General features: G+C 47.9%; 1 protein-coding gene across 3 annotated transcripts in view; it reads left to right on the top strand.

The window, feature by feature from the left end:
* Positions 1 to 4708: 4708 nt before the first annotated feature.
* The window catches only part of IPPK (inositol-pentakisphosphate 2-kinase), a 48301-nt gene continuing 28119 nt past the window's right edge, over positions 4709 to 24890 (top strand). Inside the window, exons 1-6 of one of the 3 annotated variants that reach the window (XM_043453753.1) lie at positions 4709 to 4947; positions 13522 to 13569; positions 15653 to 15748; positions 18987 to 19053; positions 21966 to 22087; positions 22963 to 23052. In XM_043453753.1, coding sequence (XP_043309688.1) covers positions 4867 to 4947; positions 13522 to 13569; positions 15653 to 15748; positions 18987 to 19053; positions 21966 to 22087; positions 22963 to 23052 — 504 coding nt within the window. In that variant the 5' untranslated portion in view covers positions 4709 to 4866. The remainder of the gene's footprint in view (positions 4948 to 13521; positions 13570 to 15652; positions 15749 to 18986; positions 19054 to 21965; positions 22088 to 22962; positions 23053 to 24890) is intronic. The other 2 variants (XM_043453754.1, XM_043453752.1) reach the window with 2 other exon arrangements.

Below are 24890 nucleotides of genomic sequence, written 5' to 3'. Positions count from 1 at the left end.
GGTTGGAGATTGCCAGGGATTGAGCCACTGCCCACTCCTTGGTTTTCTGACAGTGTCTTGGAACTATCATGGCCCCTCTGTGTGTTTCATTTAGCTTGCTGTTTGAGGATCAAGGTCTAGTTGGCTTGTCTGCCATCTTGGACCTGTTTGATCCCAATTGGTTTATGTTGTGTCCTTGGGCTATGTCATTTCTTTCAAAAGTTGTGCCCTGCCCCTTTGCCTCCTGCTACACACGGGGTCAAAAAAAGTTGGACACGACTGAGCGACTTTCACTTCATCTCATGCTTGCTAGTGCTCGGTTGCTTCAGTCATGTCCTCCTCTTTGTGACCCATGGACTGTAGCCCGCCAGGCTCCTCTGTCCACAGGATTCTCCATGCAAGGATACTAGAGTGGGTTGATAATGCGCTCCTCCAGGGGATCTTCCCTTCACTTCACTGACTCTAGCAACTCTAGCAACAGGTTCAGCGCAGAAGCAGATGTGAGACTATGGCTGTCATCTCGGGAGCCAGACTTGAAAGAGATTTGCAACAAAATTGTAAAACTGTTGCCACTCTTTGTATTTTGGGGAAATATCACTTTTTAAAAAGGTAATGTTCCTTGATCCTTATCACATAGCCTTACCTGACTATGCAACCTCTCCCTACTAACCAGGGGAGGTGGGGGGCACAGTTCTTGAGGGGCTAGCCTCCTGTGTTTCCCCTTCCCCTGGCAAAGTAATAAAGCCACACTTTGTTTCTCCTCCATAAAAAATAAATAAAAAGGTACTGTTTATTGCTTTAAAATGAAAATAATTTTTAGAGCTTTGTTTTAATTTATGATAAACATATTATAATATAAATTTGTAATATGGTAAACTGCGGTGCTGGAGAAGACTCGTGAGAGTCCCTTGGACAGCATGGGGGTCAAACCAGTCAATGTTAAGGGAAATCGACTCTGAATATTCATTGGGAGGACTGATGCTGAAGCTGAAGCTCCAGTATTTTGGTCACCTGACGTGAACAGTCGACTCATTGGAAAAGTCCCTGATGCTGGGAAAGATCGAGGGCAGAAGGAGAAGAGGGTGTCAGAAGATGTGATGGCTGGATGGCATCACTGATGCAATGGACATGAACTTGGGCAAACTCCAGGAGACGGTGACGGACAGGGAGGCCTGACATGCTGCAGTCCATGGGGTCCCAAAGAGTTGGACACAATTGGGTGACTGAACAACAAAACATGACTTGTGGGACTCAGTTCCCTGACCAGGAATTATACTTCAGCCCTTGGCAGTGAGAGTGTAGAGTTCTAACTACTGCACCACACCAGGAAATTCTTGTCCATCATTTTTTTAGAGTTTAAAATGGTCTGGAGAGACAGAATTTGAGACCCACTTATCTAATTTAATCCTCATAGCACCTCTGTGAGATCATCAGTCCCACGTCAATAGGGAATAAACTGAGGCCTGGAGAGGGAAGAGATCTGCCTTTTGTTTCACTGCCATTAAGTGGCAAGGGCAGAATTCAAACCTCGTGCTTAAAGTGTATGCCTCCACTGAGGAAACCAGATCTGAAAGAGACACATGCACCCCAATGTTCATCGCAGCACTGTTTATAATAGCCAGGACATGGAAGCAACCTAGATGCCCATCAGCAGATGAATGGATAAGGAAGCTGTGGTACATATACACCATGGAATTTTACTCAGCCGTCAAAAAGAATTCATTTGATCCAGTCCTAATGAGATGGATGAAACTGGAGCCCCTTATACAGAGTGAAGTAAGCCAGAAAGATAAAGAATATTACAGCATACTAACACATATATATGGAATTTAGAAAGATGGTAACGATAACCCTATATGCAAAACAGATAAAGAGACACAGAAATACAGAACAGACTTTTGAACTCTGTGGGAGAAGGTGAGGGTGGGATGTTTCAAAAGAACAGCATGTATACTATCTATGGTGAACCAGATCACCAGCCCAGGTGGGATGCATGAGACAAGTGCTCGGGCCTGGTACACTGGGAAGACCCAGAGGAATCGGGTGGAGAGGGAGGTGGGAGGGGGGATCGGGATGGGGAATAAGTGTAAATCTGTGGCTGATTCATATCAATGTATGACAAAACCCACTGAAATGTTGTGAAGTAATTAGCCTCCAACTAATAAAAAAATTAAAAAATTAAAAAAAAAAAAAGTGTATGCCTCAAGGTTCAGTGAAACCTACTCCTCCTGTAGGCAGATGGTGTAGGGGGTCCCCAAAGAAAGAAAACCAAGCATGGCTTTCTTGACATAGAAGAAGGCATTTTTGGCATAAGCCATCTCTTTGTCTAAGCCTGACCACAACTCTTGTCCTTGAACAGGTCTCAGTAATAATGACCTTAAGGTAATAACATCATCAGGCATGAAAAGTAACAATAGAAAAGATATTCTATCAGTATTAAAGACTCTCAGTTCTGTTTCAGCAGTAAAGATAGTCTGAAATGCCAGGTAAGTTGGGACCAAAGGGATGGTATGAGTCATCCAGCTCTGCATTTCACATGATGTACTCTGCATATAAGTTAAATAAGCAGGGTGATAATATACATCCTTGACATCACTTTCCCGACAAAGGTCCATATAGTCAAAGCTATGGTTTTTCCAGTAGTAATGTACGGACATGAGAGTTGGACCATAAAGAAGACTGAGTGCTGAAGAATTGATGGTTTCGAACTGTGGTGCTGGAGAAGACTCTCGAGAGTCATTTGGACAGTAAGGATATCAAACCAGTCAATCCTCAGTTCAGTTCAGTTTAGTCACTCAGTCGTGTCCGACTCTGTGACCCCATGAATCGCAGCACGCCAGGCCTCTCTGTCCATCACCAACTCTCGGAGTTTACTCAAACTCATGTCCATCAAATCGGTGATGCCATCCAGCCATCTCATCCTCTGTCGTCCCCTTCTCCTCCTGCCCCCAATCGCTCCCAGCATCAGGGTCTTTTCCAATGAGTCAGCTCTTCACATGAGGTGGCCAAAGTATTGGTGTTTCAGCTTTAGCATCAGTCCTTCCAATGAACACCCAGGACTGATCTCCTTTAGGATGGACTGGTTGGATCTCCTTGAAGTCCACGGGACTCACAAGAGTCTTCTCCAACACCACAGTTCAAAAGCATCAATTTTTCGGTGCTCAGCTTTCTTCACAGTCCAACTCTCACATCATACATACTTATTTAACTTATATGCAGAGTACATCATGAGAAACGCTGGGCTGGAAGAAGCACAAGCTGGAATCAAGATTGCCGGGAGAAATATCAATAACCTCAGATATGCAGGTAACCTTATGGCAGAAAGTGAAGAGGAACTAAAAAGCCTTTTGATGAAAGAGGAAAGTGAAAAAGTTGGCTTAAAGCTCAACATTCAGAAAACTAAGATCACGGCATGTGGTCCCATCACTTCATGGGCAAATAGATGGGGAAACAGTGGAAACAGTGAGAGACTTTGTATTTTTGGGCTCCAAAATCACTGCAGAAGGTGATTGCAGCCATGAAATTAAAAGACACTTACTCCTTGGAAGAAAAGTTATGAACAACCTAGATAGCATATTAAAAAGCAGAGACATTACTTTGCCAACAAAGGTCCGTCTAGTCAAGGCTATGGTTTTTCCAGTGGTCATGTATGTGAGAGTCAATCCTAAAGGAAGTCAATTCTGAATATTCACCAGAAGGACTGATGCTGAAGCTCCAATATTTTTGTCACCTCATGCAAAGACGCATTGGAAAAGACCAATGATGCTGGGAAAGATTGAGGGCAAGAGGAGAAGGGGGCAATAGAGGATGAGATGGATGGATGGCATCACTGACTCAATGGATGAATTTGAAGGAACCCTGCGAGATAATGTAGGAGAGGGCAGCCTGGCATGCTGCTGTTCACGGGGTCACAAAGATTAGGACACGACTTAGTGACTGGATAACAAGGGATGATGTAGACCTTTTCTGCCTCTCATGAGTTCATCCAGCGGAAGTTTGCAGTCTGACTTCCCAAAGCTCCTTTATACTTAAAACTTCCTCAATTGTCTGATTTGGGGAGACACTGGTTTGGGAAAGATCCCCGTGGATCTCCTTACTTGTTGCAAGTAATGAATCCTTCCTTCTCCCACTTTTTGGCTTGAAACCCATCAAAAGGCAAACCCAGGTTTTCAGGTAACTTTTTGGCAAGAGCGCCATTTAGGAGTCCACTTGCCTCTTTAAACCACGTATCCTTATTTGTAAGGTGTGCACCACAATGTTTCTACTTCCTGGGGTACTGGTGTGATTCTGCATCAGATGATACTAACAATCCGATGAGTGAGAAATTTATCCCATTCTACAGAAAAGAAGGCTGAGGCTCATGATCCAGTGGTCTCCAGCTTTAGAGACCACCCACCCCAGGCCCACCTGGACCGCCCCCTCCCCAGCTCCTGCCCCTGCTGGGACCCCCTTGGCTGCTAGCGCGCCAGTACAACTCCACCCACAACCCGCCTGGACCCCCGTTCACCAGCTGGGCACTTCTGGAAGCCCGTGAGCCGCCGGCTCCTCCCGCTTGCCTCACTTCCGGCGCCCAGGCCGGAAACCTTTCAGATTCTTATGATCGCGCTCCGGAAGTGAGTCACTGGGCCAGTACCTAAGATGGCCGCCAGCCCATCTGCCTCAGTGGACGATAGATGAGAAGCCGGCCGGAACCTGGAAGTTGCCCGGCTAGGCAGTGGTAGCTTCGGGGGCGTGGCTTCCGGTGGCCCGCGCCTGCGAGTCCCGGCGCTGGATCTAGTAGAGGTGGCGGGTGACAGGCGCTGCTGCCCGGTCGGCGGCGGCTGGTGCCCAGGCAAACTAGCGGCCTCCAGCTCGCGGCCCCGCAAGGCTCCACGGCCGCACCGTGGGATGGACGAGGGGAAGATGGACGAGAATGAATGGCGGTACCACGGTGAAGGCAACAAGAGCCTAGTGGTGGCCCATGCGCAGGTGAGCGGTGGCCTGTCGGCGAGGTTCAGGGCCCTCACCCTACTCCCTGGGGGTTACGCGTCCCCCAGAGCCCCTTCAGCGCAGGTCGGTTCTGCATCCTCTCAGCACCGACTACCCCCGGATCGGTTCCCCAGCAGCCCTTCTCCCGATCGGTTGCGCGTTCCCCGAGTGTCACTGCCTCTCGAATAGATAAGTTTCGCCTCTCCCCAGCATCACTACCCTGTCTGGTCGGTTCTGCCTCCGCTTTGTGTCACCGCCTTCCCCCAGATCAGTTCCGCGTCTCCCCAGCGCTCTCCTCCTCCCCCTAGGTTGGTGCGGTGTCTCCCCAGCATTCCCCTCCGTCCAGATCGGTTCCCTGTTCCTCCAGTGTTATCTCCTCCCCCTGGGTCTGTTCCGTGTCCTCCCAACGCCCCCAGCCTGGTCTCACACGGAACCGCCTCCGACTGCCCAGCCGCGGTGAGGACGCCCGGTGTAGTCTTAGGCAAGATAGAGGTTACGGGCAAGCTCCGGAGGAAGAAGCAAAGTGCTTGGAGTGCTTGAACTCCCCGAGCACCGAGGGAGTTCAGCCTCTGAAATGCGGGGAATTGCTGTTCTCCTACTGCTGTTGTTAATATTAGTGGAGCATTGTCTACAGGTTCTTCTCCAGAATCTTTTAGAATTTAAAAAATTTCCCTTTCTTTATTCAGTAAGGATGAGTTTCAGAGAGTGCGGTAAGGACTCTCAGTGAGTTGAATCCAGGAAGAGAAGCTTGTGGGTTTGTGTTAAGGCCCGGATCTCTCTTACATCTTGCCGTCTGATTCAACCAGGCAGGAATGTGATGGGCTGGGGGAGGAACCAATAGGTGTCATTGAGGGCTTAAGAGAATGGGAGTTGCATTTACACAGAGCTGGGTGGAATCCCGGTTCTACCACTGCCTGGCTTAGGTTCAGTTTCTGCATTTGCCCAGTGAAACTGGTAACAGAATCCCCTTTGCGGAATTGCTAGAAAGATGAGCTGGACAAGTTATGCAAGTGATAACTATCATCCCCACTTGGCTCAGTGGTTAGGTGCTCTGACCCAGCCCAACAGCTCCTACAGGGTGATTGGCGCAGGAGCTGAGTGATGGCCTGCCCTGTTGTTCCTGAGCTGGGTGCCCTGGGGCAGCTGTAGGGTAAGCTGCAGTCACCCATGTGGCCCCTGTGTTCTGCATTTTGTTACCCATTAGCACTGTTGGGAAACTGAAGAAGTGAGACTGCAGGCTTTGCTCAAGATCTTTAGGATAATTAATAATTGACAAGGCTTAACCTGAAGCCTGTCTTCTCTGTGCAGTCTGCTGGGCCTCACTGTGTTTCAGGGTTGGGCAAAGCACCAGATATTCCAGTATGAGTCCCTTTTGTTGTTTGAATATTATGTGACCTCCTGCATCCTTTCACAATTCAAATACTCATATTCCAATTCCTCACTAAGACTACATGGTATATCTTCATTTTATGTAAAGCTAATTAAGACTTCTTTTAGCTAATGAACTGAGTTTCAAAACTAGCATCAGATGAAGGAGCAATTTCCAGACTCAGAGTAAAAGGACACCAGGCCTTGGGCACTCAGATGCCTTCTCCATTGTCCCTGACAAGCATGTGTCCACTCTCTAGGGCAGCTGCCCCTTCCCTTGTTGCCCAACTCCAGTTGTCAAGGTCATGTTTCCTATTCCTTTAGACTGAGTCATCAGGCTTCTCTGTTACCTGTTCTCTTCATTCTTTATTTTAAATCTAAATCTTTGTTACTGTGCTCATTCCTGCTTGGTGGTTGTTATCATTTGAAGATTATGATCACAAGCGGTCTCGTAAGAAAACATTCCCACCAAGTGAAGGCGCTGAGTAAAGGGAGAATTATGCCCCTTTTGGATTGAGAAGCCTTTCGGCTTTACTTAGGCCTTGAGGACCAGGAAGGAAAGGGAGCCCTGGAAGGCAGCTTTCAGGGTCCCCTGTGCCCGAGGAGAGGGGGTCTGTGTGTGAGTGGGATAGAAGAAGGTGGATGAGTGAGAACATGTATTCCTGCTGCCATGGGTGGACTCTGCAGACCCACCTCATTCATTCTGAAGTAGAGTGTGACCTTTACCAGGCTTCATTCAGACTGGGAGATGGTTTTTTTCTCAGAGAGGGCATCATCTACTTTCAGAATTGAAAGTTCCTTAAAAAATGATGAGACAGTCAATCCTAAAGGAAATCAGTCCTGAATATCACTGGAAGGACTGATGCTGAAGCTGAAGCTCCAATACTTTGGCCACCTGCTGCGAAGAACTAGCTCCTTGGAAAAGACCCTGAAGCTGGGAAAGATTGAGGGCAAGAGGAGAAGGGGGTGATAGAGGATGAGATGGTTGGATGGCATCACTGACTCAATGGACATGAGTTTGAGCAAGCTCCGTGACTTGGTGACGGACAGGGAAGCCTGGCGTTCTGCGGTCCATGGGATCACAGAGAGTCGGACACAACTGAGCGACTGAACTGAACTAAAAAGTGATGAATCCATCCCCTGTCCCTTCCAGTGTCAAAGCCTGACATACCTTCAGCCAGCCAGTCCTAAGGTCTGGCATCTGTACTGAAGGAACGTAGGATGAGACACAGTCTTCCAGCCTGATGAGTTGGGAGGCTTCTGGGAGCACAGGACTTGCAGAAAATGGGACCTGGATATGGAGGAGTTAAGTGCAGGCCCAAGGAGAGCTGTAGTGTGAGGATATATTCAGGGCTGGGCAGTAAGAAATGACTGAATGGTAGGCCAGTTCTTGACAGGTTGCTGTAACTTTCCCGTGGCCCCGTGCTCAGCATCCTTGGGACCAGCTGTGCAATTTAACCTTTTCCCAGGCACCGGCCCTTGGCCCTGGCACCAGCCCTCTGCTCAAAGGCTATGGCCAACTTGGCTGTGTACGCTAGTGCCTGGAGTCCCCGGCACTGACCCTGTGGGGGTCTTGGGCAAGGGCTTTTCCACTGTGGGCACATAGTTTCCTTTCCTCACTGCACCTGAGGGTGCTGGCGCTTGTTCTAGAGAGTGCACCCTACTCTGCTCACGCTGAGTTGTGGTCGTGAAGCCCCGGGCAACCCTCAAGTGCACTGCTGCCACGTTGGATTTCTCTCCGGGTGGTGTTGCTTTTACATCTGCAGTGACCCTTCTTCACCTTGGTCTTGTTGGTTTTGGCTTGGTGGCCTGTCCTGTGAAGGTCACTCTAAGACTGGTTTGTCAGTTGATCTCTTAAGCGCGTTCAGTGGGGGAAGTCACCCAGGGCAGGCCAGGCAGAGGTTCCTCCCCCGGCACTGAGCTGCCCCCCAGCTCCCCTCACCTCTGGGATGCAGGGGAAGTAGGGGCCCACTCCCTTTATCACACTAAGCTGTTGTGTTGTTTTCCTCCTTATTGACAGAGGTAACATGAAAGACTTGGCAACCGAGATCTTTTATCAAAAGCTTGTTCCTGATCTTTCAGGGTTTATGTCCTTCCTAAGATTCTGATCGGGCTTCAGATTGTTTCTGCAGTCATTTTGATGCCCTGGGATGTTTGTGTGGGCCCCGAAGATGGGTTCAGGCAGTCAGGGGCTGTGTGTTTCTCTCTTGTGTTTTAGGATTTCTGATTTGTAGATCATACTTCTTAATGGAGATATTGGAAGCAAATAAGAGTTGTTCTTTCTTCTTTTAAAGACATATTACCAAATCCTGGGCTTAATTTTCTCCTGAATCTAGTAGAAAGTTAGATATGTTAATGTTCTGTTGCCTATAGTATTTTTTTAAACAAGTAACTTATTCTGTATTTGAGGTTTTTAATGGTATTCATACAGGTGGATAAAGCTGATGAGAGTTCTTTCTTGGTGACGTCTCACTGAGGAACTCTGCATGTAGCCCTGTCTTTATTCCTGGGATCACCTGCAGTTGAACGGTTAGGATTTGGTTCTTCCAAGACATTCTCTCTTTGGTGGTTTTCAGTCCTGGCCTTGGTGAGTGCTGTGGTCTGCCTTTCTGGCATTTGGAGGTCTGCCAGTCTAGGCCTGGTATCCTAAGGTGGCATGGTCACTTCCCCCACCCTGATGGTAACCTTCTTCCTCCTCAGTCAGAACTGTCAGGACAGCACCTGCCCCTTTTACCAGGAAGGTAAGCAAAGCTTCTCTGTGCTGCAGAAGGACAAGACCACAGCTCTGGGTCACCCACCCCTTGGTTTGTTTGGACATTGGCTCTGTGGCCATCATGTGGCCTTGGAGGGCCTGGGCTCTAAAGCCTCCCCTTGGACTTGCATACTTATCTGTCACCCTCATTTTACTTTGCATGCACTTGTGGTTTGTCTTTACAAAACATCCTGCTTCTCTTTCTGCTGTTGGATTTTCCATGCTTTAGAATCCTTCTGAGTACCTCTTCTGCTGCGGTCCCTGAGTGTCCTGCCTGTAAATGCCACCTGGGCTTACACCACCTCTGTCCTGTCTCCTACCTCATAACTGGCGTCTGTGTCTGCTTCTGGCCTGTGGCAGCTGTGGGTCCACAGAGACAGATGAAACTTGGGAAGGAAAGTGCCCTTCCTAGCCCAGGCACCTGCTGTCCCCACTTCCTGTCTGGCCTCCCTTCAGAGTCTTGGGCTGCTCTCTGTGAAATGTCTCCCCTCACCCTCCGTCTGTTCTGTCTGAAGCTGTCAACCCCACACTGTCCCACACCTCGTCCCCCTCATCCCTCTTCTGGAACTGAGTTGTGCTTCTGGTGGTTTCAGTGGACGCAAGTGGCCTGGCCTGATGTTCTGTCATAGGTGTTCTGGTGGAAGATCTGGACAATGGCTTGGGGAGGGGGGTGTCTGTGAGTGGTGGCCTCACCAAAAAGCAGGGCTGAGCCATTTTGGGGTGCCTGGGGCACCACCCTGAGGCTCTATTCTTCTGTTGCTGGGTTTATCTGTCTCCTTTTCCCTTGAAAGTTGCCTAATCTCTGCTTCCCTGGGATTTTCCTGGGGTCCTGTCCTGGGTAGTATCCTCCCTCTGGAGGTAATATCCTCACTTGACTTAGGTTTGTCCTCCAGCAGCGAGGCTTCAGCAGCTCATCACGTCATACCTTACCTTTGCCGAGAGGTCCTGGAGTCTTAATTCCACCCATGAATTTCCTCCCTTGGGCTTCACATGGGTAGGTGACCCTCTTGATACATTGTTTTTGTATTCTTTCATTTCTATTTAATGCCAATCATTAGTTCCTTTCACCGCCCCAGAAAATACAGAATATTAGAAGGAAGAAAGTAAAAAGCATCCAGCATTTTCCTGCTAGTAAAAATAATTTTTGGTAACACCTGATGCACTTCCTTCTATAACATGTTTTTATTGAATGCTTAAGAATGGTATCTGTCTGTTTTTGTTGTCTGCCTTTTCTCTCAACTCTGCAGCATAAATCTGTAGATGCTTCTTCACACACACGCACAAGGCTGCAGAGCACCGGGCAGCCAGGGTTCTGTGCTGTCAGTCACGCGGTTGTGCTTTTAGAGCTGTTAGGAGCCAGACTTTGCGGATGTCTTGGTATTCGGATGACTTGGATGGGTTTTCAGGGGGGATCAAAGAGCACGTCCTAGGTCCTGGCACATAACATGCCGATCCTCCCCCACCACAGCCTGGGACCCTCACTGAATGCTTTCTACTCTTTTTAATTTTATTTATTTTTGTTTGCACTGGGTCTTTGTTGCTGCGTGTGGGCTTTCTCTAGTTGTAAGGAGTGGGGCCTACTCTTCTTGCAGAACACAGGCTCTGGGGCCTGTAGGCTTCAGTCATTGGCAGCACGCAGGCTCAATAGTGGTGGCCCATGGGTTCTAGAGCAAGTTCTAGGCACCTGGGCAAAGTTGCCCCATTGCATGTGGGATCGTCCCTGAGCAGGGATCAGACCTGTTTCCCCTGCATTGGCAGGCAGCTTCTTAACCACTGGACCACCTGGCAAGTCCCTCTCTTTCTTTTATAAGTAGAGTGTCATGTACATTTTGAGATTGTTTAGTGTGTGTGTGTATTTATATGTGTCATTTTTCCATTCACTGACTTTTTCAGTCTTGTTGAAATCTTTGGTTTTCATCTAGTGTTTCAAGGCATAAGAGAGCACACCACACTTTTCTATCCTGAAGGACAGAAGAGGTGTAGGTCCCACCTAAGATTCCCTGTCCTGCTTTGGAACAGGGAAGAGCTGCCTCTGCCCCGGACCATGCAGAAACTCTTCTTAAGTCCCTCTTCTTACTCTCATCCCTTTCTCTTCATGTTCTTAACGTTTATCCTAGACACTGTGAAGGAGATATATCTTAAACATCTGGTTTCAGATGTTTAAAAGGGAAGGAGTTGTTTGCTTCACAACTGGTTAGAACTTTGTGAGCTGGCAGGGCCCTGGTGTTTGCCAGATTAGGTGTGCATTTGGTCTCCTTCATGGGAATCTCCCTGTGGGCGGTTGCATCAGTCTTGCTACACACCACGGGTGGCCCTTGAACTAACCATGTCTTTATCCCAACCAGGGCTGGCAAGGTTGATTTCTCATCTTTTCTCTTTTGTCCACCTGAATGGGTGTCGCCTGGTCCCATGGCTGGCTTGGGGCGTCACAGGGCCACCAGCTCAGCCCAGTCAGAGCCTCAGAGGGGGCAGTTAGTGCTTGCTGTCCAAAACAGGGGTGCCGCTGAGTGCTGGCGTTTGTGGAGACTGGCCTTCAAGGCGGACACTGCAGCGCCTGTGGGGCCGTTTCTGGTGACAGTTTTGAATGATAAACAGGTCAGTAGAGAAAGCAGTTTTCCTTGAAGCAGACACAACATGACACTCAGAATTTCTTAGTAGGTCTTGAGAAATAGTGGAGTCCAGGTAAAAAGTGAGTGTACTTTTAGGGGCCCGAGTTTCTGGGAAGTTGGCTAGAATTAGGGTTTCTGCATTATCAACTTTTGTTTTTCCTTGAATTTTGATGGAATCCTTGGCCAGTTGATTCCCATGATTGAATACTAATGTCTGCCTGGATTTGGGACGGGGCAGAGATGGCTGGCTGGCATCACTGGACTCAGTGGACATGAGTTTGAGCAAGCTCCAGGAGTTGGTGATGGACAGGGAAGCCTGGTGTGCCTCAGTCCGTGGGGTCGCAGAGTCGGACACAACTGAGCGACTGAACTGAACTGAACTGAGGGGCTGGTACATGCCCTTGACCTTGGCTTCCCCAAGTCTGGGCTTGGGGCTCAGGGAGGTGATGGTTGTCTGGGGTTTTGAGAGGAGTGTGTGTCATCAGAGTGGGATGGGAAGTGTCAGGGGGCCGTGGGCTGGGGAAATGGATCTGGTCTCTATGGGCCTTGCTTGCTCGCGGCCATGTTTTGAGTGCTAAACCTCTACTTTCTGAGCCTCTTCAATCACCAGCCCCTCCTGCCCCACCTGGATCCCCGTGCCCTAGACAGCACCCAGACTGCTGCACCTCACCCTCCTCCTCTGTTCACCGCTTGACAGCCCAGGTTCCCAACCAAGCCCTTCTGCCTGGAACTCTCTGTCTCCGTGGGAATGGTTTCTGAAGTTGTCCAAATGGAATTAATCTCCCCCATTACCAAGACTCCATAACACATCCAGGTTATTTCCTTGAAGAATGGCTGTTTTCAAAGGCTGTACTTGTTTAAAAAGTTTTTTTTTTTTTTTTACATTTTTGGCATGTAATGTTAGCATTGTAAAAAATTTTTGAAATGTTATATTTTTTTGTATTTTTTTTGAAATGTATGTTATATTAACATTGTAAAAAATTGGAAAAATCCAAATAAACAGAACTTGAAAAAATTAAGTTCCCCAGTTGTTGATACCTGGACACATGGTTATCTGTTCTGAAGTTTTTTCAGACAGTTCACACAAACGCAGCATGCACATACTTTATCTTAAACAAGGGATAACATCGTATGTGGGTATACAGCTTGATTATGACAAAGTACATGGACCTGTATTCTCATGACCAGCTCCTTCTAGAACCTTTCTCAGGGACCATCCCAGGTGCCAGAGATCTTAGTCTCACCTGTTTTTGAGCTTTACATAAATAGCACTGTACCCATACATTATTCTTGATTACACACAGACACACACAGACACAGACACAGACACAGACACACAGACACACACACACATATACACACACACATATTTATAAAAATAGGTTCATTCTGAAAGCCCCATTCTGTTATCTTTTTCGCTTATCAATGATGATGGCTATCCCTCTGTGTCTGTAAATATGGATCTTCCGTATTTTCTGGTTAATGACTACATAGTATTCCAGGGTCTGGAATATGTCCCTCTCTATTTAATCATCCTCCTGTTGTTGAACATTTAGGTTGTTTACATCTTATTTGGAATTGTAAACAGTACTTTTATATGCAGTAGCTAAAATCTTCTGTGCATCTTTTTTCCTTCAGATAAATCACTGGGAGTGGCCTGACTAGGTCAAAGAGCATAGGTTTTCCTGGTTGCTCAGTGTCCTCAGACACGTGGCCCGGTAATGGCCCTCACTTCCTCCCAGGGTCACTGGGTGTCCGAGGCACTGGTGAGGCCAGCTCCTTCTCCTACCCTTATCCCCAGGCTTTGTGTGGGTACTAATCAGACTCTACTTTATCTTCCAACAGCGTTGTGTGGTGCTTCGTTTTCTGAAGTTTCCTCCTAATAGGAAGAAGGTAAGGTCAGTGGATTTGCCACCCCATCGTTAAAATAATTATTGAAGAAAAAACTTAGATTTTTTTCTGATGCAAAAGTATTAATGCTAATTTTAGAAATTTGAATATGATACAAGCATTCACTCCTGAAAGCCGTGTGCCCATCATTCCTGCAGGACCCAGTGCTTTGACCTGCTGGGTCATCATGGTTAGTCCCTGGGTATTGAGTCAGGAGCCTCCCAGACTAGTTCAGAGAGCTCTGCTTATGACTGGGAAACCCAGGGCCAGGCCTTGGCTTTGCCATGATGATTTCCTCACACCCCGCTGCCTCAGTTTCCCTATCTGTGGGGAAGTCTAGCTATGAAAATGAAGTCTGTAATGCTGTGGTAGACAGTCAGTGTTACAAGTCATAGCTGGCAGTTCAGATGGAGCGCTGGGTTTCTGTTCTCTGAGTCACCCAAGCAGAGTAATTTGGGCACCCTTAGAAAACCACTGTTGTTCTGCCACATGCCTGCTGACCCCCGGGTTGCAGTGTCTATCTACCTTGAGGTGTGTATCTAAGTGGTCACAGAGGTCAATATGCAGTAGCCCTGTGGGAGCCTTTCGTCTTTCATGGCCAGTGGGGAGGGCATGATGTGAGCATAGATTCTTACCTTAAAAGGGGAGAAAAGGCTGGAGTTGCAGGTCACACCCACACCGTGGGGGCAGGGCCGTGGTTCTGGATGGTGAGTAGAAATTGGGCTCAAGATCAGGGTGTCGGAGACATGAGTCACCACCTCACCTCATTTGAATTATGGCGAAACAGCCAGAAAAGATGGTGAGGTGGATGGCTTACGGGTGCCAACGGTGGCTGATTGTGCAAATGAAAGGCACTCTTGGGGGTTAGTTTCATAGAATGAGAAGCGGGGACCAGGGGAGAAAGCTTGGGACCGTCGTCACAGTGGGACTGACTGCAGTGAGGTCCGGGGCTGGTGTGGTCAGTGTAGAGAAGGATGGCTTAGGATGGGGGTGCAGTTGCTGAAGAGAATCGTGCAGGAGGTTCTGTCTCTGTGGAATCCAGGTGGAGAGGAGAAACATTTCGGAGGCTGCCTCAGTCCTCTCCCCTCGCCCCTTTCCCCACTCGGGGTCTGTGGAGCCTGGCCTTGGTGAAGGGTCAGAGTTCTCTGGATGCCTCTATTTTCAGTTCTTCCTCTTTACATTGATTGAGGTAATGTCTTTCAAGGCAACAGTTTGCTGGGTTTTTTTTGTTGTTGATATATAAATGGCTCTATGTGATGCCAGCTGCATTATTTGTGGGAAATTGTGTCTGTTAATTCTGTCAATAATAAGACCTTTTTGTCAGAAGCCTGTGGCCACAGCTCTACAGAACCACTGGATGTGTTATGGAGTTTTTTGCCAGGCTTCATCCTAACGCAGTAGTGCCTTGGGATGCAGGCTATGGTCTGCCTGTGTTATGGTGCATGCGTAGCAGCTCAGACCAAGACCTTCTCAGAGCTTGAGCCATGTGTCAGGCACCTCTCAGCCCGCTGTTGATGAAGACAGCCCTCTTGCTCCTGAGTGAGACCTGTGATCAACCCTTTCTCCTTCTTGCCTTGGGTCAGAGTGAGGGGTACAAGATTGATTTTCTAGCTCACTTAAATCTCACAGCTTATCAACTCTTTAAGAACCTCTGGGGTGAAAGTGTTTTATTTCTACATTTAGAGGCTGAAGAATAAAATCTAAATGTCTAGTAATTTTTGGATGGGAAAGATTTTTAAAGTCAAATTCCTCAGAAGGTATGCACAGGCCACAGGTGGAATTCACATGTGTTCCTGGTGTGAGGAAGGCAGGGCCACAAATATAGTTCTTAAACTTACAGCTTCAGAATCACATGGGGCCCTGAGTAGAATGCAGAGGTGGTCCAGGGGCCCTTGGGGACAGACACTCCATTGAGTATGGTAGTCTTCACGGTGGGGCTCACCTTCCTCTGGGTCCAGGGCCACTGGTGGTTTTTTGTGGCCACGTACTTGGCAGCCCTGTATGTGACAGGGGCTCATGGTGGTATCGGAGTCTGCTTTCTAGGAGCTCCCGGGCATTGAGGCCTTCTTGTCCTTCTCTTTTACAGACCTCGGAAGAAATATTTCAGCACCTACAGAACATAGTGGACTTTGGCAAAAATGTCATGAAAGAGTTTTTGGGTGAGAACTATGTTCATTGTGGGGTAAGTGATCTTTTTTAAATGTAGTCTAAAGTCATGGGCACATTCTGTATCAAAATACCAACTCCTCAATTATAGTTTGAAAGTTTGTGCTTCACAGTAACCCCTCATGTTAGTTACAGAGTTTCCAAGTGCTTTTCTCATTTTTGCCCCATGAGGTAGCAGAGCAGATCCTGTTATTTTCATTTGCTAGCTAAGAAGCATGGGATTCTGAGATACTTTGTCAGACCTTAACTTGCCAGACCCCTGGGACTCCACCACTCCACCCTCAGGGGGGCACTCAAGTTGGTGAGAGCTCTTGAGTGAGGTGCAGGCAGCAGCCTGGATCTTTGATGGGCCCCTCAGAGCAAGGTAGGGAGAAAAGCGGGCCCCCGTACTGGGAGGTGTGACCTGGTCTCGTGGGAGACCCCAGCTGAAGCTCAGGTGGGGTGATGGCGTCCACCTGACTGCAGGTGGTCTCACTCACGGAGAGGAGTACTTGTTACAGGCGAGGTCTGCTGTTTGGATGCTCATGGAGAGGGCAGCATAAGAAGCCTCAATGGAGTGGCCCTGTGATTCTGGCAACCCTCAGAGCAGATGGCCGTGGTCCGTGTCTGGGACAGTCACTCTTACACCTTGGCTTTGATCCCTGCTGCCCCTCTGCTTCTGCTGGCCTTACTGTTTGTCTTAGGTCAGAAGCCGGAACAGATGATCAGATTTGTCGTTTTAAACAGAGGGAGGAGCGCTGCCTGTTTTGCACGTTCGGTACCTTGTGTGCATCTTGAGAAAAATGATACCAAGAAGGTTCAGGGAAAGTTTCTTTGAAGCTTAAGGATCGATCGCCTGGCAAAGTAGAATTTTAAGTGGCTCTGACAGCAAAGTGTCCTCCTTGGACAGCTTGGGATGTACTGTGGGTGGTGCTTCTCTGGGATCCTTAGGGCTGTGGTCTTCTCTGAAGACTGGGGCTAAGGATCCTCTTCCAGGGTGGCCCAGAACCATGGAGCTTGCAGTGTGGTGCTGGCCGCTGACCTGTTGGCTGGGCTCAGCAGCGCCCCATGTGGACTCTCTGCAGGGCTCTGAGCATCCTTGTGGCTCGGTCCTGACCCTTCCGGTGCGCGGTCTGAGATGACCTGTCGAGAAGTTGTGTCTGTCATTTCCACAGCATCCTGGGGTCTCCACAGATCAATTCTAGGCAGTATGGGACTACACAGAGGCAAAGGCCACTGAGGCCATCCTGGGGGCCGGCACCACCCCTCCCCAGCTGTCCTGTTAAATTGTGAAAGCCTGAAACCCACTGCCTGTGAGAGCCTGCGTAACTGTGTGCTGGGTGCCACCGACTTCTTGGCCTGAACGGTGTCTGAGAGAATGCAGGTGTGCCGACTACCAGTGTCCTTCTTGGGGTGAGAGGATGCTCATCTGACCAAGTGGGAGTGCTTCTCTGTCTCACTCAGGGGCTCTAGACCTTTCTTCCAGGAGGGGCCAGTGGTGAAGAAGAGTGGTGAGGAGCTTGCGGGTCCAGCCAGCGGCAGCCTGGCAGGTGGGAATAGCACTGGGATGTCCCTTCAGGGCCTTGGGCATGCTCTGACTCCCAAGTTTGATTCTGTTTGTCCACAGTGGACAAGGCTCTGGGCCTGTGAGGTGGATTCACAAGGTCCCGTTTTGGGAATATTCACCCTGTTGACATACCTCCTTCGCATGAAGACACTGCCAGAGTGAAGCACAATCTGCTTTTCCTCCAGGTGGCTGTGGTAGTGAGAGGACTGCCTCTCAGGCCCAGCACTGTTGAACATGGGATACAGAGCACCTCTCTGGTCCAAATAGGACCATATTCAGGCAGAATCAACATTTGTAAACCATACGGTTTTCTCCTCCTGATGACATGAGCTAGGTTAGAGGGGAGCCTTGTTAAGAGTGTTTCCCTCTTCTGTGTCCTGAGATGAGAAATGACTAGCCCAGTGGTGAGAGCAAGGCTCAGATAGAGAGACAGACACACCCCTTGTGCCATGCTGCCTCCAACCCTGCCTGGCTGGTTTGGGGACTGATCTGGGCCTGTCTTCCTGTGAGTTGGAGGTTAGGTGGGACAGGGCGTGATGGAGAAGGTGTGGCATGTAAATGGACAGAATTCCAGCATCCTCTTTCTAGGCCAGTCTCTTCCATCCCCTTGGGATTCTTTAGAAGTCAGAATTCTGCCACCCTGGAAATACAGGGAAGAGTGTGAGCAATGTGGATTAAATAGAAACTCTTAGTTTGGGAGATTGCAAAGAAACAGCAAAGCAAAAAGAAGTTGCTTCTTTGTTTTTTGCCCAAATGCACCAAATATTGGCCATCCTGTAGCTGATGGGGGCATAGGATGTCTCACCTGGGGTTTTATTTTTTTTTTAAGTTTATTTTATTAGGCTATGCTGGGATTTAGTTGTAGCACATGGGATCTTGGATCTTTGCTGTGGCATGTGGGATCCTTAGCTGCACCTTGCAGGATCTTTTCAGTTGTGGCATGTGGGATCTAGTTTCCTGACCAGGGCTCAAACACTGGCCCCCTGCATGTGGGAGTGTGGAGTCTAAGCCACTGGGCCATGAGGGAAATCCCTTACCCAGAGATTAATATTTGATCAGACCCTGTTCCTTGAGCTGCTTCTCAGATGGGAATGTGAGAAGCCTCAGGTTGCCCGAGGAGACCACTGGTGAGGATGTTTTTGCAGGCAGAGGGCTGTCTCGGGCCCCTGTTCTGCCATCCACAGACCCCCGAAGAATGAGGATGAGGGCGCCGTGAGAACATAGGAGCTGCCTGAGGAGCGTTCTCTGGAGACTGATTGTGGGTGACATTGGGCACGCTGCTAGCCACTGCCATTGTGGACACCAGCCACCCTGAGGAGGGCCTATTCCTGTTAGTGCACAGAGACGTTAGTGGTGAAGAATCCACCAATCAGCGCAGGAGACACAGGAGATGTAGGTTCGATCCTTGGGTCGGGAAGATCCCCTGGAGAAGGAAATGGCAGCCCACTCCAGTATTTCTTGCCTGGAAAATTCCATGGACAGAGGAGCTACAGTCCATGGAGTCCCAAAGAGTTGGACATAATCTGGACATGTCCTTAAAATAACAGAGCAGCTTTTATTCCCAAAACTCACATACTGAGTGTTTTTTTAATGTGGTAAAATATACATAACATAAAGCTTACCATTTTAACGTCTGTGGTTCTGTGGTGTTAAGTACGTTTCCCTTGTTGTGTAACACACACTGAGTGTTTCTTATTTGCTCTTACAGGAAGTTGTTCAGCTGCCTTTAGATTTTGTGAAACAGCTTTGCTTAAAGATACAATGTGAAAGACCAGGTAAGGGTTTCTAACTTACAAAATTTATAATATTCCCTTTGAAAAGTGTTTGATGTTAGATAGATACAGTTTTTAGCAATTCTTTTGCCAGGAACTTCATTATCAGGGGTAGAAATCCTAGGAGTTTGTGAATACAATTCTGGGTGTCAAATATGCAGATCACTGCAGGGAATATATGACCAAGAACTAATTCATAAAAATAAAAATGCCTTTGAGGGGCAAAAGGTAGGTGAAGGAGATGGAGGAGAGTTAGGGAAAGGAAGGTGGGCTCTAGGGTGGTCTGGAGGAGTCCAAAAGAAAACCAGAGCAGACCTGAGCTGTGGAGGGTGGGCCAGGCCCTAGAGGAGGGCAGTCCTGAGGCCCTTCTTTCAGAAGCCAGCCAGCACCACCCAATCTGCTTAGCCTCTTGAGGTAAGCTGGGAAACTTGAGTTTTTGTACCTCCCACCACACCTCACTTACTTCCCTGAATTCCGGGAGTTGGTGATGGACAGGGAGGCCTGGCGTGCTTTGGTTCATGGGGTCGTAGAGTCAGACACGACTGAGGGACAGAACTGGAACTGGATCACCATACATAGCTTCCTCCATCACCACACATGATTCTACCCAGCAGTAGAAATGTACCCCTCCCCCCATATATACTTGCTCCTCCTCATCTCCCAGACTTTCCGCCTTCACCTTCTGTACCTTTCCCCACTGGCCATACCTTCCCCATCATCACTAATATGTTCCCCTATCAAACCAATTACCACACATACCAATTACCCCATCACCTCCAGTACCTTCTTCCATCACCTCACATACCCTCCATCATCTCACAGACCACCCCCATCACCTTCCCCAATCACCTCACATACCTCCCGCATCACGTCCCATACCTTCCCCCAATTACCTGTCTTCCCCCATCACCTCACATACCTTCCCTCATCACCTCACATACCTTTCCCCATCACCTCCCATACCTTCCCCAATCACCTGTCTTCCCCCATCACCTCACATACTTTCCCCCATCACCTCATATACCTTCCCTCATCACCTCCCATACCTTCCCCAATCACCTGTCTTCCCCCATCACTTCCCATACCCTTCCCTCATCATCTCCCATACCCTCCCCTCATCATTTCCCATACCCTCTCCCCATCATATCACATACCCCTCATCTCCTCATACCTCCCCACATCACCTCCCATGCCTTCCCTATCACTTCCCATACCTTCCCTCATCACCTCACATAGCCCCATCACCTCCTATACCTTCACCCATCACCTTGCATACCTCCCATCATCTCCCATATCCTCTCCCTGTCACCTCACATACCCCCCATCACCTCCCATACCTTCCCCTATTATCTTACGTGTTCTCTGCCCATTATTTCCCGTACCCTCTCCCCATCACCTCACATACTTTCTGTCTCCTCACATACATCCCCCATCACCTCATATATTTTCCCCATCCCGTCACACACCCTCCCCCCCATCACCTCCCATACTCTCCCCATCACCTCCCATACTTTCCCCTAAGACCTCACATCCTCTCCTACCATCCTACCATCTCCCATACCCACTCACTATCATACCCCTTACATACCCTCATCTCCTCATGTACCTCCCCCATCACCTCACATATCTTCCCTCATTACCTCACATACCCTCCCTCCCAACACCTCATATATCACCGCATCACCTCTCATAACCGCCCCTTCCCATCACCTCACATAACTTCTCCCCCATCAGCTCAGGTATTTTCCCTCCACACCTCAGGTACTTCCCCTACACTTATTCGTCACAGTAATGACACTAACCATGTTAAAGCTTTTCCTTTCACAGTCAGAGACAGGGATGCAAAATTTACGTTGTTAAGGAGTGACATTTCTCTTCCTAAATCACAGCCAGGCAGTCAGAGTGTGTAGTAAGCCAATATGAAAGTTTTTCTGTATTTGATTAGGAAAATGAAAGAAAACAGGATACTGTGCCCTGGAGCCCCTGTTTTGGGGAGCAGTGAGGAGCAGGGCTTCATGGGTGGAAACGGCCAACGAAGGGGAAGGAGGCAGCAGCCTTGTTCAAAACCTGGACTGTGTCTTGGCTCTGTTTTCCTCATCTAGACAGACTGAGGCCTGCTGTGAGTCTGCCTTCTAGTTACTAGTGCCATGTGGCATCGTTCGTTTTATAATCAGCAGTTATACTACTTAACAGTAATAAGACTCTCCCTTGTTGTAACAGCGACTCATACTCAGCCTTGTGTGGAAGGAGGAAAGGTGACTTCTCTTGGGATCTAGAGGCCATATCTTATGTGACTGTCTACAGTATAACTTCTAGTAGTCAGTGCTGAGGAAATGTTAGTGTTTGAATATTCTGAAGGAAGCTTTAAAAGGAAGGTAGTGGCTGTTGCCGCCTTCCTCTCTGAACTTCTGGGTTAAGGGAGTCAGCAGAATTGGGGGGCAGTTCCCAAGATCACTCTCACTTTTGATGGCAGCTGCATATTTGGGGGTCCCCAGGACCAACCTCAGGTCTGATAATTTGCTAGGAGGACCCACAGAACTCACTGTTATTCTCATGGTTATGGCTTAGGGACACAAGTTAAAACCAGCTGAGAGAAGAGGGGTCAAGGTTTTCGCTGGGACTTGGGCATGTAGACACAGCTGGCCACCTGTGTGGCTGCCCTCAGCCTCCAGCCCCTCTGGAGGTGGAGCTGGTTAACTCCGAGGTCCAAACTTCTTCCAGGAGTCACAGTGTTATATTTGTGTGACTCTAGGTCCTTATGTAGACTCATCAGGCAGGATAACCCAAGCTTTAGAGGTGACCTCCCAAAAGCTGAGGCTGAGTTGATGCTTCCCGCAACAGGAGTCCAGGTTGCCATGGAGTTGTTCGTCACTCTTGTACTGACCCTCAGTTATTTTCCTTGCTCTGTTTTCCAGAATCTCGCTGTGACAAGGACCTGGACACTCTCAGTGGTTATGCTCTGTGCCTTCCCAACTTAGCCAGACTTCAGACCTACCGTTTTGCAGAGCACCGGCCGATTCTCTGTGTGGAGATCAAGGTGAATATTTGTTAAAGGGGAAATGGTGTTGGGGAGAAAGGAGAACTTGTAAATCCATGGGTCATCTGCCTGGAGTGTGCTTTCCCCACCTTGAGGTGGGGCTCCAAAGGATGTTGCTCGTCTCGTGGAGGTCAGTGACTACTGGATAAGGGTCACTCCCCTGCCTCACCTCATGGCTCCCTGTCCAGAGTGGCCGCCTGAGTCTCCCTCAGGAAGCCTCCCTGGTATCTCGTTGTTTCCTTTCTCCAAACCTCTGGTGGTGACTTCTGGGTCGTGCTCTTGGCCCTGAGCGTTCACACTCCGGATGTTCAGTGTGGACAATGTTCTGCTTCTCTAAACAGAGGCGAATGTCTCAGGCGTCACAGATGATTCAGTGTCCTGACACTAGGCAGTGGTCTTACATATTGTATGTGAAAACTCTGGATTTTAAAAGACAACCAGAATTTCAGACATTCTGGGATCCCAGGAACCATCAGATGAGCACTTCTGTTCACACAGTCTTATCAGAGACTCTGCTTCTTGGAGCTGAGAGTGTGGGACAGATCTGCCACTCATAGAGTCTTTCCAGTCTTGTTCTACGATGAAAACACAGGGTTACTCTGTGTTCCACTTTGTCAAGCCAGCAACTGAGGCCTCCTTGTTCTTCTCCAGGGAGAGTTGTGGGTGGATTCTCCAGTGGCAAAGAGATACTTATAGGGTACAGTGAGGGCGGCATCAATTCCCACTGGGGACTGGTGGTAAAAGCAACGTTTGGGAGTGTTTAGAGCCGACACTTCTGAGTCTCCTGGGAATTGCGCTTCACTGCCCTGTAGTCTTAGTCTGCCTGCAGGCATGTTTGCCCCCTGAGTGCCCTTTCTCCCTCACCTGTCTTGCAGCCCAAGTGCGGGTTCATCCCCTTCCCCAGCGACGTCACCCATGAACTGAAGCAGAGGGTGTGCCGCTACTGCATGCACCAGCACCTCAAGGTAAGAGGAGGTGGCCAGCCGGCCTCCCACTGCACGGGGCCTTGGGGTAAATGGCTGGGTCGTCTAGAGTTCTTAGAGGAGTGAAATAAAATGGAAAACTGGAAATAAAATAAACACTGTTTACTTTTTATTTCAAAACTAGTTCATCTTTTTCTTCCTAACTGAGATAGTTATACATATCCTAAGGTTTACCCTTTTAAAGTGTATAATCCTGCAGATTTTAGTCTATTCATAAGATTGTACAACCATCACCACTATCTAATTCCAGAACATTTCATCACCTCAAAAAGAAGTCCTGTGCCCATTATTAGTCACCTGTTGTCCTGCCAACCCTTGGCAACTACCGAATCTGTGGATTTGCTTATTCTGGACATTTCATACAAATGGAATCACACAAATTATGGCTTTTTGTGACTGTCTTCTTTTAGTTAACATAATATTTTTGAGGTTAATACATGCTGTGGCATTTATCAGCACTGCATTCTTTTTATGACTGAATAATAATCCTCCATTGTATGGGAACATCTTGTTTATCCATCTGTTGATGGACATATGGCTTCTTCATTTTGGCTACTGTGAGTAATGTTGCTATAAATGTATCTGTACATGTACATGTTTGAGTCACTCTTTTCAGTTCTCTTGGGTATATTCCTAGGAGTGGAATTGCTGGGTCTTGGGGGAAATTCTGTTTAAAGTTTTGAGGAAATGGCAGACTGTTTTGCATAGCTGTAGCACAGTTCCGTATTCCCCCCAACAGTGAACGGATGTGAGAGCTGGATCATAAAGAAAGACCATAAATGCAAATTTTGGGAGACAGTGAAGGACAGGGAAGCCTGGCATGCTGTAGTTCATAGGGTTGCAAAGAGTCTGACATGACTTAGCAATTGAACAACAACAGCAACAAATGTGTGCAGGCTCCAGTTTCTCCACATCCTTGCTTCACCAGCACTAATTATTATCCCTGTTTGTGATTTTAGTCATCCTAATGGATACAAAGTAGTATCTCAAGTGATTTTCATTTGCATTTCTCTAACTGTTAGTGATGTTGAACATCTGTTTGTGTGCTTATTGGCCATTTGTATGTCTTCTTTGGAGAAATGTGTATTCAAATTCCTCACCCGCTTGTGAAATGAGTTGTGATTTTTTAATTTGTTTTAGGGGTCCTTTGTATATTTTGGATATTAATCTCTTTATCAGATATGTGATTTGCAAGTATATTCTCCCATTCTCAGTTACCTTTTTACTCTGTTGACAGTGTTGCACAAAAGTTTTAAATTTTGATAAAGTCTAGTTTGTCTTGTTTCTACTTTTGTTGCCTGTGCCTTTGCTTTCATATTCAAGAAATCGTTACCTAAACTAAGGTCATATGCTTTTCCCATATGTTTTCTTCTAAGAGTTTTATCGTTTTAGCTCTTTTGTTTTGGTCTTTGATCTGTTTTGAGTTAGTTTTTATATTTGGTGTTATCTAAGGGTCCAGCTTCATTCTTTTACATGTGATATCCAGTTTTTCCAGCACCACTTGTGAAAAGACTGTCATTTCCATTGATTGGTGTTGGTGGATGTATTGGCCTTACATTAATTCTGACCTTCTTTCTATTGGTCTGTCCTTATGCCACTCTTGTTGCAATCAGGAAGTATTAGTCTTCTAGCTTTGTTTTCTTTTTCAAGATTGTTTTGGCTATTTGAGGCTCCTTACAATTACATATGATTTTGAGAGTTGGATTTTTTGTAACTGCAAAAAATTGCAGTTGGAATTTTAACAGAAATTACAGGAAGCTATAGATCACTTTGGATAGTGTATAAGTGTTAGTCACTCAGTTGTGTCCAACTCTTTACCA

The sequence above is a fragment of the Cervus canadensis genome, chromosome 30, assembly GCF_019320065.1.
Source record: "Cervus canadensis isolate Bull #8, Minnesota chromosome 30, ASM1932006v1, whole genome shotgun sequence".
Classification (NCBI taxonomy): Eukaryota; Metazoa; Chordata; class Mammalia; order Artiodactyla; family Cervidae; genus Cervus; species Cervus canadensis.
The sequence above is the reverse complement of the archived record's forward strand: the minus strand, read 5'-3'. Positions and strand labels throughout refer to the sequence as shown.